The sequence below is a fragment of the Podarcis raffonei genome, chromosome 8 (assembly GCF_027172205.1).
Source record: "Podarcis raffonei isolate rPodRaf1 chromosome 8, rPodRaf1.pri, whole genome shotgun sequence".
NCBI classification, from domain to species: domain Eukaryota; kingdom Metazoa; phylum Chordata; class Lepidosauria; order Squamata; family Lacertidae; genus Podarcis; species Podarcis raffonei.
In genome coordinates, this window is record NC_070609.1 from 20,052,631 (window position 1) to 20,068,745 (window position 16,115).

A 16,115-nucleotide genomic window follows, 5' to 3' on the forward strand; every position below is an offset into this window, starting at 1 on the left:
GCTGTAGAACAGGCATTCCCAAACTTGACCCTCCAGCTGTTTTGGGACTACAACTCCCATCATCCCTAGCTAACAGGACCAGTGGTCAGGGATGATGGGAATTGTAGTTCCAAAAGCATCTGGAGGGCCGAGTTTGGGGATGCCTGCTCTAGAACAACAAATCTATTTTTAAAAAAGTATTGGACTTTCTGTGGTTTGGAAAAGCGGCAGAGAAGGACACTGAAAAGTATGGAATGCACAAATGACTAATGGTTAACACCCCACAAGCAATTCAAGATGAATGCTTGTTGTCAGATAACCTCCCCACACAGGAATCAGAAAAGTGTGTTTAAACTGTGCTGTTGTCTGATTTCAGAACAGTTTTACTGTTTTAATTGTTTCCAATGATGCCTCAACTGAGGTTCTGAATTCTTCTTTGTGGGACTCCTTCCTATGCATAAGTGCCTCAGATAAATGCACTGGGATACACAAACCAGAGCATGTTTAAAAAGAAAAAAGCCCTACAAAATAAGAATGCAACACATCAGAGAATCAACAGTATATTTTTTGAAAAAAATTCAGAAGCTCTCCAACTCTCACCCACATGTTGCTGGGAAAATGCAGGAGGGTTGCAAATGGACAACGTCACGTGGACCCCTGCAAAATGTGATCAAAAGATACATGCCAACTCCACACTAAATACCTAGTGCACAAGCAGCCCTAGGACAGGTGTTACACTAAATAACCTGTTGCAGCCATTCCAAATCTTTCCAATTACAAGTCATAAGAGGTTCTGATGAAGTATGCAGAGCTTCGCCACAGGCTCTCACACCCACATCAACCCCAGGTTCCTGTAAGCATAGGTGTCAAGTTGAAGATCAGCCCTTAGACAGCCAAAGAAGACATCTTTTAAAAGTGGCTGTAATAATGTGGTCTGGCCAATTTATTTATTTCATCGGACACAGGGAGAGTTGTTTTGCCACTGTCTCCCAGCTTTGGGGGTTCCCTTTCACAGGGGGCGCCGGAACTGAATTTGTTGAGCAACCCTTAGATCTCAGGGCCCTGGGAAGTAAATATATTGTAATTAAGTCAAAGAAATAGAGAAACCCAAAGCACTGCTGGGTAATTTGATGGTAACAAATTACCACCCATTTTGCTGGTTCCATGCATACGTCCTCCATGAATCATAACTAGTGGCGCTGTTTTGGTGTTCTGTTAGTCAAGTCACCTGAAAGTGAATGCCATTAAACAGGGGCTGTTTCATGCAATGACCCAGTTTATGGTTGCTCCTTTCCATCCTGGTTACGAGTCCTACTTGTGAGCCTTTCCAATGGCGTTCTGCTTGGCCCCTGTGAGAACAGACTGCTGGATCAGATGGGCCTTTGGTCTGGTCCAGCAGGGCAGTGGCGTAGCGTGGGTTGTCAGCACCCGGGGCAAGGCAAGTAATTTGCGCCCCCTAACCCGTGGATTTGCGCCCCCTAACCCTAACCCCCAGATGTTGCGCCCGGTGCGGCCGGCCCCCCCTGCCCCCCCAAGCTACGCCACTGCAGCAGGGCTCTACTTCTGGAAAATGAAGGAGCTTCACATGGCCTTTCCAGAATATTCAGAACCTTGCCCCCAAACTCACAGCATGCCCAACATAGTAAGCTTCTGTATAGAAAGAAATATAGAGCAAAGCCAGCTGAGTACACCAAACACACCTCAGAAGGAAACAAGAACACAGGAAAATGTTGCTGTTTAGTTGTGTCTGACTCTTTGTGACCCCATGGACCAGAGCACGCCAGGCACTCCTGTCTTCCACTGCCTCCCGCAGTTTGGTCAAACTCATGTTCGTAGCTTCGAGAACACTATCCTACCATCTTGTCCTCTATCGCCCCCTTCTCCTTGTGCCCTCAATCTTTCCCAACATCAGGGTCTTTTCCAGGGAGTCCAGGGAGGTGGCCAAAGTATTGGAGTCTCAGCTTCATGATCTGTCCTTCTAGTGAGCACTCAGGGCTGATTTCCTTCAGAATGGATAGGTTTGATCTTCTTGCAGTCCATGGGACTCTCAAGAGTCTCCTCCAGCACCATAATTCAAAAGCATCAATTCTTCGGCGATCAGCCTTCTTTATGGTCTAGCTCTGACTTCCATACATCACTACTGGGAAAACCATAGCTTTAACTATACAGACCTTTGTTGGCAAGGTGATGTCTCTGCTTTTTAAGATGCTGAATAGGTTTGTCATTGCTTTTCTCCCAAGAAGCATGCGTCTTTTAATTTCGTGGCTGCTGTCACCATCTGCAGTGATCAAGGAGCCCAAGAAAGTAAAATCTCTCACTGACTCCATTTCTTCCCCTTCTATTTGCCAGGAGGTGATGGAACCAGGAGGTGATGGAACTTTATATGTGCTTCTATCATAGAATCATCAGGGTCATCTCGTCCAACTCCCTGCAATGCAGGAATCTCCGGAATCTCAGCTAAAGCATCCATGACAGATGGCCATCCAACCTCTGCTTAAAACCCCCCAATGAAGTGTAGTCCACCAACTTCAGTTATACTACTACTAATAATAATAATAATTTATTATTTATACCCCACCCACCTGGCTGGGTTTCCCCAGCCACTATGGGTGGCTTCCAACAGAATATTAAAATACAATAGTCTATTAAACATTAAAAGCTTCCCTAAACAGGGCTGCCTTCAGATGTCTTCTAAAAGTCTGGTAGTTGTTTTTCTCTTTGACATCTGGTGGGAGGGCATTCCACAGGGCGGGTGCCACTACCGAGAAGGCCCTCTGCCTGGTTCCCTGTAACTTGGCTTCTTGCAGGGAGGGAACTGCCAGAAGGCCCTCGGCACTGGACTTCAGTGTCTGGTTCCACTGTCGAACAGCTCTTACCATCAGAAACTTATTCTTGAAGTTTATTTGGCGTCTCCTTTCTTGAAACTTGGAGCCATTGGTTTGGGTCCTAGTCTTTGGAGCAGGAGAAAACAAGTTTGCTCCATCCTCCATGTGAAAACCCTTTAGATATTTGAAGATGGCTATCTTATTTCCTCTCAGTCTCCTCTTTTCCAGCCTAAACACACCCAACTCCCTCAACTGTTCCTCATAAGGCTTGCTTTCCAAACCTTTGATCTTCTTGGTCACCCTCCTCTGCATACGTTCCAGCTTGCCAATATCCGGCATAAATTGTGGTGCCCGAAAATAGACACAGTACTCTAGGTGTGGTTTGACCAAGGTAGATTAGATTGGTACTGAGGCTTTCCTTGATCATGACACTATACTTTTGCTGATGCACTCTAGAATATCAGGACCCCTGTATGCTGCTGCGTCACACTGTTGACTTCTGTTAAGCTTGTGCTCTATTAAGACCTCTAGATCCTTTTCACATGTACTACTGACAATGTTCATGTTGTATGCATTCCGGTTTGTAAATGGACTTTAAAACTTCTGTCTTCCACGTAGCATTTTATTGACTTTTTGTGTGAGTTGATATGTTAGTTGCTACTTTTGGGGGGTGAGACTGGCCCTACAATTCTATAGACCCTGGGAGGACATCCCAGGGGCCATGGGAAACTTTTTATCTCCTTTTAACTCAAAGAAAGCTCTGATCTTGCAGAGGGAGATCAAATCTTGGATGATCCACAGGAAGTTTCTATCTATTTTCATGATAGCATCCCACAAACTGATGGATCTGTGCAGTCCTTTGAAGTGCTACCAGTGTAGGAATCTCATGAAGACACATCACAGCTCCTGGGAGGATACGTCTCCTTGGCTCCACCTTGGGCATCCATGAGGTAGGCATGGACATACTGAGGATTGACCTATGCTTGTAGACTTCATCATGCATAGGTTTTTCATGCAAACCAGAACCCAGCACAATCAGGACCAGAAAGCCAACACATGTAGAGATCTTCATCCATTAGGTTTCCCCTGCAGATGTCCAGCTATAACACTCAGATATTGGGGGTGGGAGTTGGGGAGCCATGTGGCCTCAACGTCAGGGTTAGAGGTGCAGCCCCAAAGTCCCATCATGAAATTCACAGGTGAAGGAGGCTTATGTCTTGAAGGTTATTGATGTTTGAATTATGGCTATTGATTATCTTAAAATCATTCTTTAAGGCAGCCCATGTGGTGGCTTCCAAATGTTGCTGGACTCCAACTCCCATCATCCCAGACCCATCAATCATTTATTATGAAGTCACAGACCCACTAAGCACCCCAGACCATTGGCCATGCTGGCTGGCACGGATAGGAACTGGAGTTCAACAACAGGGTTATAATTTGGAGACCACCCGGTTGGTTGTCTCTGCTTTCAAGATTTGGGAATGGTGTGTTTTAAAACTGAATTTGTTTATTGTTTTATGGAGGCTGGCTATACACTGCTTTGAGGGTCAGAGAGGACATGGACAGTAGCCTAGAAAATAGATGTTGTGAATAAATGTGTAAAATGAATGAATGAATGAATGCACACATAAATAACAGCGCCAACATAATATACTGCTTGAGGGCAACCACCTCACCTCGTCTCATGGGAGGGCCGGCTCTGCTTCAGGTAGTGTGGGGCAAGCCCATCTTTGACTGATGCTACAGGGCAAGTGATTCAGACAACTTGCTCAAGGGAGAACAGGTGTCCGGTGGTGAGCAGAGAGAGGCTGTGTGATTCAGCCCTCAGCACAGGCGATTTCTGAGGGCATCTTCTTCTTCCTCCTCCTCTAACAATCACCTGTTATATCATCGGGAAGTCTGCATTAATCTGAACAATGGATTTGGTCCTAGTCACTCGGCTATGAAAGAGCAAGGCGGGGGTGTTAACAAACACTTCCTGAAAAGCCAAAGCCCGGTAAATCCAGGGCAGGACTAGTTGAAATAAAAGCCAAGAAGGGCCTGAGAGACAGTGTCTTGGATTCCGGCAGCCTTTGGGGGTAAGACATCTCTATGCTTCTATGGCTTTCTGTTTTCAAGGTCTGCAAACCACCTTAGGTGTATTATTTTCTGGGTAGTGCATTTTCTCTGGGACATCTATTCAGGTTCTCCTCTGGAGGCAGTGGGAGTTAGCTGACAGGAGATCTCCGTCTTGATAGCCAACACCCTGATTTATTTGTTTCCTTATCTGAAATATCTGCAACTTGGTGAATCTGAACAGATCTGGGCAGGCTGTACAAATTCCTCTGGAGGCAGCCTGCAGTCAAGGAGCGTCTCCCCAGCATAACCTCTCAGCGAGGAGCTGCCTGCTGTTGACTCAAATTGATACGTCTTTCTGCTTTCTTGTTGGAGTCTGCAAACCATAGATATATCTCTAGGCTGTCTACTCAACAGCTTTCTGTGCAGGATTTGAAAAAGTTTGTTATGTTGCATGATAAGAATGGCACAGGTTGAGTCACTCCGGAGTGATTTATATTGTTTCTTTGTTCTGCTTGTTGCCCCGCAAGAACTATTGATTGATTAGATCTAAATCCTGGAATCTTTATCTGCTCGCTTTCTAGAGGGCATCTGCATGATGCAGAAATCAGAACATCCTCCTCTCATGTTTTCTCTGTTCAGTTTCTTTTCTTTTTAAACCCAGACCACAGAAAATCTGACAGCAGCAGAATTTGCTCAGGCGGAGATGACATACCCTCCAAGTGTCCCAATTTTCCAGGGACAGTTCAAGAATTACAAAAGCCACCCCGGGTTCTGATTTGATCCTTGTTGTTGTTGTTTAGTCGTTTAGTCGTGTCCGACTCTTCGTTACCCCATGGACCAGAGCACGCCAGGCACTCCTGTCTTCCACTGGATTTGATCCTGGAATGTCCCTAATTTCTCTGACAATGTTGCTGCCACCAACCTTGGGGAGGAGGGTGAACTGATACTTGCCCTGAGTGACGGCTGAGAGGGAGCATCCTGTTGCCTCTCCATGGCCTCTCCATGGCCGCCGCTGGTGACTTCCTCCCTTGAGCAGCTCATAGTGCAGGGGTCGGCAACTTGCAGCCCATGGGCCACAAGTGGCCCACAGAGTTTGTTTAAATGGCCCACAAGCCACCCCCGAACTGAGCTGCCTGCTTGGTCAGTCCCCGTGCACTGCGCTAAACCGGCGCAGTGTGGAGCAGGGACTCACTTCCGTTGCGCCAGAAATCGCATCTGTGCAGACGCAGATGCCAGAAATTATGTCTGCGCATACGTGATCCGGCCCATGGAGCGATCTCCTTGGGAGTGAACCGGCCCAGGTGAGGTAAACCTTGCCGACCCCTGTCGTAGTGGGTGAGGAGGAGGAGGAGGAGGAGGAGGAGGAGGAGGAGGAGGAGGAGAGGCTGTGGCCACCAAGAACCAGCCCTGCTTGATGTGCTGGTTCCGAGCGGCAAATCATTTCCAGATCACATTGCCATTTATATATATCTATATTCAGTCCCTAAATTGAAGTGTGTGTGTGTTTGCTTCCAGACAGGTTTATATTGTAGGATAAGTGTTCCTTATGCATGCAAGTTGTTGTGGGGTTTTTTTGTAGGGTCCACATGCCATCTTTGACACCAGAATGCCTTTTGGATTGGGGAACCCACCCACACATCCCCTTTTTAAAAAACACCTCTTGCCAGCAGCCTGTTTCGAAAATCTGAATGACCCATTTACAACATTAAGCCTGGAAGCACCTTGTGTGCTTACAGAGAGTGGGGCTCATGATCAGGAATGCAGTGATGGGGAAGAGAGTATTTAACCCTTTCCCCCTCCATGGTGTGATCCTAATGAAAATCCACCCTGACAACTAAAGCTGGGGAGAGGCGAACTGCCCTCTTGGTTACAATAGGTTGATATTTGGATTCCAGAAGTGTGGAAGCTGAGTTGCTAATCCACAACCTCTTATAGCAGAACAGCCATGATTGGGGACTGGCAAATCACTCATGTCTGGAAGCAATCTTGGAAAAGATCAGATTTAACTACCCAAGTGTTTCGAGATGGACTTCAAGCTAATTACTAACTCCACTGTCCTACACACTGTTCAGAATGAAGTGGTAAAATCTGAATGGTACCGTCTCAGAGTGCAGGGGTATCTCTGCATGTGAGAGAGATACTTTTGAATGCTCCTTCGCATAAGAATTTTTCTACCTATGGTAATCTAGCACACCAGGGAGAAGTGGCTGCACTTTACCTTTCTCTGTGATGTCCTAGTTTACCATGCAGGGAATATAAAGAGCATTTATGTGCAGGAACAATTGAAAACAGGACCTCCTACCTGTGATATAAAATGGCAGAGTCTGTCATCCTTCCATCTCAGTCTACTGGTCCAAAATATAGCAGCCAGGTAACTGGCTGAGGTTCCATTTAGATCACACTAAACCCCCGTTTTATTTTAAAACACCTGCCTTGGTTGGCCAGTTTGTTTTCAGGCCCAATTTAAGTTGCTCACATTAGTGCTTAATGCCCTAAGGAAACCAGGGCAGATGGAGCCTTCTGGGTTGCTCCACTGCTCTCAGAAGCTTGTGGGGTGGGGTGGTCCGGGAGGTGGCCTTCTCTGTGGCAGCCCCTATGTTGTGGAATTCCCTCCCCACAGAGGTGCGTCTGGCTTCTTCACTCTGCAGCTTTCAGTAAATGCTAAAGGTGCACCTCTTTCCTCTAAGCTTGGACACCTGAGATGTAAATTTTTATGACCCACCCTATTTTTTGTGGTTGCGCTTTTCAGAATTGTATGTCTTAAAAACTGTTTTCATGTTGCATTTCCAATTGTTGTAACCCATGCTGGGAACTTAGGGTGAAGGGCCAGTAATCAACAACAACAACAACAACACCACCTCATTCTCTGTAAAGGGCAGAATGGCTCTCAGTTATTTTGATTCCCATCTCACATTTGTGGAGTTGAGGTGAAAAAAATGAGAGCGGGTTTTTTGAAGGCTCTCTGCTATCTTCAACCGTCCTCCTTTCTCCCATTGCTTTCTCTGTATCTCTGGAACTCCTAGAACAATGGAATGATTGCATTATTATCTCCTCTCTTACAGGACAGCTTATTCCTGGAAAGAATTGCACCCCACCCCCAACCACCATGTCGTCTCATTTACTGGAATTGCTGGCTGCCATTTTGTTCCTGGTGTCTCCTGGTAAGATCTGTAGGGCAGGCAAAATAAGTGTGTGATGTTGTTGTTGTTATTGTATTTTTAGGTGTGGTAAATATGTTTGAGAGTGTATGGCATAGGATGCATCTAGTGGTTGAAAAACAGATGGAAACATTTAAAAGCTGTTTGTTGGTGTTTTTTGGACAACCACTGAGGTTAGATCAATATAGCCACAGGGGCAGGGAATAGTGACAATAGCATTGAGGGCCAGGAAAGTAGCACTGATTTAGACATTCTTTTCCAGCAGAATGTGGCGCTGGAATCCTGAGGTAGGAGGGTGGCCTGTACCATTTTAGACTACAGGAGGGTGATATTAAGAACAAGCCCAACAGGGAGTGGACTTTTTTCTCCCTGAAGGTTTTACGTTAAATCTTTTTGATGTGGTAATGTGAAGAACTGATCTTAAGACTGGACTAAAAATGAGAAACTGAGGGAAACCAAACCTGGCAGATTTTCCCATCTTTAACAATAACATGGTTTCCCAGTATTGCTGCGGATGTGGCCTCTTCTTCCTTCAATTGCCATCGCAAGGCTACCCAAGAACCATTATGTTTTGAGGAAAGGAGAGATCTAGCTTTCATACAGGCTACCCCCAGTTGCTTGTCTTATTTGTTTTAATTCATGCTTTTTGTCTCAATATTTTTATGTAATCCACCTTGTGAGGTTAGTCAGAAAAGCAGGATGCAAATATCTTAAATATTTAGCTAATAAATATCTCTTTCAGAAGTTGAACATATGAGCCAAAATTCCCTCTGCCCCAGATTGAATTTTGCCTCCTCCATCAAACCCCAATATATATGTTTCTTTTTCTAGTATTGCAACTCGTATTTCCTAAAAACATAACTTGTGAAGCAGGCCTTGGTCATGCACCTATTCCTCACAAAAGTGTAACTTAGGGGGTGTTCACAAATTACATTTGACTAGTGTACCGTCTGTGTGCATGTATACATGTAAGAGCTGTAAGAGCTGTTCGACAGTGGAATTTGCTGCCAAGGAGTGTGGTGGAGTCTCCTTCTTTGGAGGTCTTTAAGCAGAGGCTTGACAACCATATGTCAGGAGTGCTCTGATGGTGTTTCCTGCTTGGCAGCGGGTTGGACTCGATGGCCCTTGTGGTCTCTTCCAACTCTATGATTCTGTGATACTATGAATTTCCCAGACACAGCCAGCAGTCAGCCATCGGAAGCAGTGTCCGGGCAGAAATCACTGGAATGTCTGGGGAAATCTGGATGTTTGGCAACCCATGTTGGCAGTATTGCTTTTGATGATTTTCCTTAAAAAAAACTCAACAACTTTCATACCCCCTGCCCCCCCTCCAAATTCTGTCCGGATTTTCACTTTTTGAAATATGCTGATCCTAGCATACCCAAAAAGCGGAGATGTACATTAGCACAGTTATTCACGTGTCGTATTCAACATGTTCAGCAAGTGTACCATCTGTGTGTCTGTGTGCATAATAGCTGAGCTGTACAAATCAGCTAGTGTACACTCTTTCACACAAATGCTTGTACGTGTGCAGAGACAGCTTGTGGCCGCATTCTGTTCACTGTGTGAACAGTCCTATGATCACACAAAGTTGTTTCATTTGTCTAACTTATTTAACAACATTGAGATTGCTGCTTGGTTGTAAGGAAACCTCTGAGTGGTTTACAAAAATATAAAACAAAGCATTGAAATGATTGATAAAAACAGGTATTTGAAAACATTCAGAAGATGATTAAAATCAACGGTACTTAAAAAGAAACAAAACACGTGTAACTTCTACATGTCTGGATAAGCTTGCCTAAAGAAAAATGTTTTAGTCAAACACTGGGAGGAGCACAGCGAAGGTGCCTGCCTGATATCAACAGGAAGGGAGTTCCAAAGATCCGTTTCCTACAAGTGTTGAATGTGTATTATATGTCGCAGCAGCACTTGTAATAGTGCAAGTTCTGCAGACCAAAGTGACCAAGAAGGCATATATGGGATAAAACAATCCTACAAGTAAAGAGGTCTCCAGCTGTTAAGTGCTTTATATACTAATAGTAATATACCCTCCAACATTTCTCCAACGAAAATAGGGGCATTCTAAGGAAAAGTGGGACATTCTGGGATCAAATCAGAAACTGGGATGGCTTCTCTAAATTGGGGACATCCATGGAAAATAGGGACACTTGGAGGTCTGTAGTAACCTATTGAGCTTCATTTATGTGGCAAGATGGTAATGATTTGTGGTTTTATGTTTTTCCAGCTGCCACAGCAGATGAAAACCGAATAATTGGCGGGGGGCCTTGTCCGATCAATTCCCAGCCCTGGCAGGCTGCACTTTTTTCAGGCTTCAGACTGCACTGTGGAGGGACCCTGATCACCAACAGATGGGTGCTCACCGCTGCCCACTGTAAATTGGGAGTGTAAGTGTACACGGGCAGGGAGACGGCTGGGGGTTTGCGTGTGCATGCGCACACATATGAATATCAATATTTGCACGTTTGTGGACGTGAGAGGCACCGTATTATTACACTCACCGTACTACCTCTTCAAACAGTCGTGGTTCCCCCCCCCAAATAATTATGGGAGCTGTGGTTTGTTGAAGGCACCGAGAGTTGTTAGGAGAGCCCTAAATTCCCCTCACAGAACTTCATTTTCCAGAGTAGTCTTAATAATCAATCCCTTTCCCTAGGGAACTTATCACATCTAATCTCAGGGGCATTGTTACAGTGGGGCCTCAGCCCTGCTTTTTTTTTTAATGAAAAGAAAACATTTCAAACATTGTTTTACTTTGATTATAGGAAGGCTGGGCACTGTACTGTTGCATTTCCAGCCACCCACAGTCTTCATATTCCAGAGGCATCGATATAGACAAATTAGGATATGCAAATGTGTTGCAATCAACACAAGTCTCTAAGTACCTAGCAAGGCCCCTGCAAATCATATGCAAGCATGCGTTGACCAAGCTGAAGGCCACGCATTACGAAACTTCAACGTAGAAGGCATTCCCACACAGCATTAATGTAAATCTCACGTATAGTCATCGTGAGTGATCTCACTCGGCAATGGAGTCTTGCTTCTGTTCTCAATCCTGCATAAGTGGCATCCAGCACTGCATCCAAAAGACCTAATAATAATGGGCATTTGCGCAGTGCTTTTGAATATTCGATGAGCTTTGCCTGCACTGTCTCACTGCAGTTAATACAAACCAAAGATAGGGGAGTTTGCGGCCATCCAGAATCTGTTCAACTCCGACTCCTATCAGCTTCAGGAAGGATGGCCAATGCTCAGAACTGATGGGAGTTGGAGTCTAGCAGTATCTGGAGGGTCACAGCTTCCCCATCCCTCCTGTGAAAAAAAATAGATATACTTGACCATCTCTGTGAACCGTCCTGAGACCTCTGGATATAGGGCAGTATATAAATTTAAATCATCACCACCACCACCTCTTTTTTCACTGCCAGGTAGAGTTGCCAACTTTTCTAAAGGTGCTGCTCCTATTCTTTTAGCAACAGTCTGGCATGCATGTTGGAAAACGTTGCATCTGCTGGACTTCTGCGATGCTGTTAAAAGTGCAGGATCAAGTCCAGTAAGAAAAACAAAGCAAAGCACTGTTGGCAGCACTCCTACCAGCCTAACTTGCCATTTATATTTATTTGCTCCTAGTCCTTTTCCTGTCCGCCTCGGGGAACATCACCTCAAACAACTGGACTGGTCTGAGCAGCTGAAACTAGCGTCAAAAGTCATTGTGCATCCGGGCTACAACTCTCGGACCAAGAACAACGATATCATGCTTGTCAAGTTGCTGACCCCGGTTTGCTTAAACAAAAAAGTCAACGTCATTGATTTGCCCACCAGCTGCCCTGTGCCCGGGACCCAATGCCTCGTTTCAGGATGGGGTACCACAACAAGCCCACAAGGTATGTTGCCTTTTAAAGTGCTTCCTTTCAACCTAACATTTATTTCTTATTTTATTTCATGACATTTTATTCCCGCCCTTCCTCCCAAAGGAGCACAGGATGGCAAATTACAAAACAGTTAAAAACAAAGTAATAATACCCATTTTCCAAATCTTCACCCCTGAATACTTCCAACCAGTGGTGTAGTGTGGGTTGCCAGAGTCCGGAGCCACGCAGAGGGAGGGTTGCAGGGAGGGAAACTAATGGAGTACGCATGCGCATTCAACTGCCTAATGGCGTCCGCATCACCCAGGTGATTGCAGCTGCAGAGATAAGAAAAGAAGATTCTTTGGTAAAATGTGTATATTTGTGAAAGTTGTGTACATTGGCAGAAATTTGTGCTAAAATGTTGATGAGTTTTCATGAGGAGTTTTTAAAAAAGATCGAAAGCCTATGTGGAAATGTGGAGAACTGAATTTAAGATTGAAAAAAATGAGAAACCGAGAGAAACCGAAATTAATAGATTGGTACTTCCCCACTTGTACCAAAGGCTACAATCCTTTACTCATTTCATTTGTTAGTCCCTATCCCTATCCCTACCCCAAACCCACCATTTCTCTTATGGACTTCCTCTTCTGAAGGCATAAATAAGAACAGGACAGACATCACTGGGTGAATAAGTTGGCTGTGATGATGGTCTGCATGCTTGAGGAATTTGTGGATTCTGATATGAATTAATCTGAACTGCAATCTCCAGTAAAACCTGCAGACTGGAATGCAGATTTCATACTTCTCTGACTTTTGTGCTGCAGTTTCATCTTTTTTTTAAAAAAAAAAGCGTGTGTATGTATGTTAGGATAAAGTGCATTTAGAAATGCATACTTTGAGAAAAAAAGGTGTTCAGAAATGCATATGATGTCAGGTCCTGCATCTACTTCCAGTCATCAGACCAAATGACCTGAAGTCCTAGTATAATAATAATAATAGTATATTTATACCCCACCCATCTGGCTGGGCTTCCCCAGTCACTCTGGGGGGCTTCCAAAAAAATATTAAAATACTGTAATACATCAAACATTAAAAGCTTCCCTAAACAGGGCTGACTTCAGATGTCTTCTAAAAGTCTGGTAGATGTTGTTCTCTTTGACATCTGGTGGGAGGGCATTCCACAGGGAGGGCACCACTACCAAGAAGACCCTCTGCCTCGTTCCCTGTAACTTAGCTTCTCACAGTGAGGGAACCGCCAGAAGGTCCTCGGTGCTGGACCTCAGTGTCCGGGTAGAACGATGGGGGTGGAGACGCTCCTATGAGAAGGAGGGGGGAATACTGCTCTGTCCCCACCCATTCTGTAATGTTTGACGCTCTCTCCAAACACTGTGTTGTTTTTGTTTTACAGCAAGCTTCCCCAGTGTTTTGCATTGTGCAAACGTCACCATTGTTGGTCAAGACGTCTGTCGGTCCATTTACCCGAATTATATCAATGAGAACATGGTTTGCGCTGGCGCTATGGAAGGAGGCACAGATGCTTGCCAGGTGGGTTGAATTGATTTCCACTAAGCCTGAGAATATTCCTGAGGACTAGGTGAATGCCAGTGGATAAAAGTGTTTTCTGGAATCTTGTAGATTAGCACTCTTTAACCTTTTAAGACAATCCACCTTTAGCCTAATCAAGCATTTGAGGACCCAGTTCTTCAGGTTTTTAGATCTTATTGTGATAGCTCTGCTGTTGTGATCTGTCTTAGGTTAAGATCCAGTGTTGGGTCACATCCTACCAGTTGAAGACCTGTACTAGTCAGGAAGCTAAACAAGAACTTTATTGTTCCTCTTGAAGAAGAACAGAACAGCAGATAGAACTAAGTCCAGTGCCACCTAGTGACGAAGCTATATAATTACGCTTCCCATACAGCAGGAAACCAACTCTACAAGCCAAATGAGGCAGAGATGCAGTGAAACAAGAAATGAAACCACAGAGCAAATAGAATCAAGTGATAAAATTAACCACCAAAAGCAGTAAAACAAGAAACAGAACCATATGACAAACTGAATTAACCACCGGAATTAGCCACTGAAAGATAATTGCTTGCTGCTTCTGCGATTTCTCTCATTTATCTGGGCTTTTATCAGTGTCATCTTGGTGGTTAATTAAACCTGTGGTGTGATTTGGGTTTCCTGTTTCACTATAGCTCTGTTTGGTAGGGTTGAGCCATGAAGCTGGCCTCCCAAAAGTGACATCACTCCTCCTCAGTGAGCATTAGGACCAGTGAGGGGCTTGCCTTAGTGAGAAGGGGCATAGGCTAGAGGGGTGTGTGCGTATGTCCCAGTGAGAGTCCCAAGGGCCAGACAGAGAGTCACATTCAGCCTATGGGATGGAAATTCCTCACTCCCAGCACAGTCTTCAAAACATCTTCTGTTCTAGATTCACCCTTGATGTTTCTAACAAGCTGCCTGAGATGAAAGACAGAATGGTGCTCTCACCAATTCACATACAGAAACTGAACAAAGTGGCAGCTGAATCTTACTTCAATACTGCTGATAGGGTTGTAGGTAAGACTAGTCCTACTCTGAGTAGACCCATTGAAATGAACAAACATGTGTAAGTTAGATCCATTCATTTTGATCAGGCATAGGCAAACTCGGCCCTCCAGATGTTTAGGGACTACAACTCCCATCATCCCTGGCTAACAGGACCAGTGGTCAGGGATGATGGGAATTGTAGTCTCAAAACATCTGAAGGGCCGAGTTTGCCTTTGCCTGATTTTGATTGATCTACTCAGAGTAAAACTTAGTTGTTTACAACCCATAGTCTTCCACTACCCATGAGGATGGCAAGCCATATAGTACATGGAGCTTGTTCGTCTGCTGCACCTCAATACTGCCCTCCAGCATTTGCCACCTGAGGCGGCTGTCCAAATCTGCCTAATAGTAGGACAGGCCCTGTCCCAACAATAAACACACACCACTAATTAGTTATAAGAAACTTTGAAGATCTGCCACAGGCCTTGTGCAAATCATTCTCCCTGAGCTTTATTTACCTCACAGGTGTCAGTGAAGGATCCAGAGAAGTGATTGTGCTTTGTTTTGTTTTTTTCCTGCAGGGTGATTCAGGCGGCCCCCTTGTCTGCAACGGGAAGCTGCAAGGGCTTGTATCCTGGGGCCCCCAGATTTGTGCACAACCTAGGAGGCCTGGCGTCTATGTGAATGTATGCAGATATGTGGACTGGATCCGAGAAACTATCCGCAATAACTGATGATCCTGTGGCAGTTGGAGCAAAGGAGGCTGCCTTATACCAAACTGGAGCACTGCTCCATCGAGTTCAGTACTGTTTGACCAGAAGCAGCTCTCCATTGTTTTAAGGCAGAGGTCAATCCCACCCTTTCCTGGAGATCCCAGAGACTGAACCCACCACCAAGTGCTCTACCACTAAGCTACGGCTGCTCCTCCAGCCCTGAACAAACTCTGAAGTGAGGGGGGAACATGCTTGATGTTTTGTTGTGGACTTCACTAGACTCCCCTAAGTTGGTTTGCAGTGTTTGTGACACTTCTGTGGCGCTGTGTAAAAATGTACAATAATAAAACCTGGTCTTGACCACCAAATCTTCTGCTGCCCTCTGAAACTACCTCAAGCTGATGAATGCTTTTTGCTAAAGGGCCAAATTAGAGACACCACCTTTTGTGCAATTAACAACAAATGCCTTCTGAAAGGTAAATTGCAGGTGTGGGGCCACTAGTCTGAACGGGACCCTAGCATGCAGGTTGGGGGTAGGGATGGAGGAGAAATTTGATTCCTGGCACATTTAAAAACAAACTTATCTAATCTGCACTTTCCAAAACAAGATCTGAACTGAAATACAGCCATCTTTCAAAATCCAAAATTTTGCAATGCATTTCTCCAGTATAAAAACACATATACTAGTGTAAAGTGTACATATGTGTAAATGCATATATTAGAGAAAATAACACAAAGAAATGTATCGTGTAAGGGGAAATTGTTTGAAAAAGAAATGTATTCTAGTAGGGTTGCCATATTTCAATCCAGACACTTTTTTTTTTTTGCCAAAGCTGTTGAACTATTTTTGCAAAATCTCAGAGAAAAAAATTGAAGTTTTTAACCTATTTTTAAAGGGAAAATTGCCAAAAAAAATCAACACCTCTGACCGGAAATTCCACCCAGACGTTATTTTTGATGGGCAGATCCTGGTTATGTCTGGGAAAT

At 44.7% G+C, this 16,115-nt stretch overlaps 1 protein-coding gene across 1 annotated transcript; it reads left to right on the forward strand.

Moving 5' to 3' along the window:
* Positions 1-4,749: 4,749 nt before the first annotated feature.
* LOC128418588 (trypsin-like) lies at positions 4,750-15,483 on the forward strand. The gene is made up of 6 exons (XM_053398400.1): positions 4,750-4,882; positions 7,925-8,023; positions 10,266-10,425; positions 11,669-11,922; positions 13,298-13,434; positions 14,997-15,483. Exons 2-6 carry the CDS (start codon positions 7,969-7,971, stop codon positions 15,147-15,149), a joined length of 759 nt encoding a protein of 252 aa, XP_053254375.1. The 5' UTR covers positions 4,750-4,882; positions 7,925-7,968; the 3' UTR covers positions 15,150-15,483.
* The last annotated feature ends 632 nt before the right edge of the window (positions 15,484-16,115 follow it).

Coding starts and splice junctions, on each gene's coding strand:
- LOC128418588 (XM_053398400.1), top strand. CDS start 7,969: ATGTCGTCTCATTTACTGGAATTGCTGGCTGCCATTTTGTTCCTGGTG. Junction 10,426..11,668: donor GCCCACTGTAAATTGGGAGT/GTAAGTGTACAC, acceptor ATTTGCTCCTAG/TCCTTTTCCTGTCCGCCTCG. Junction 11,923..13,297: donor TACCACAACAAGCCCACAAG/GTATGTTGCCTT, acceptor TTTGTTTTACAG/CAAGCTTCCCCAGTGTTTTG.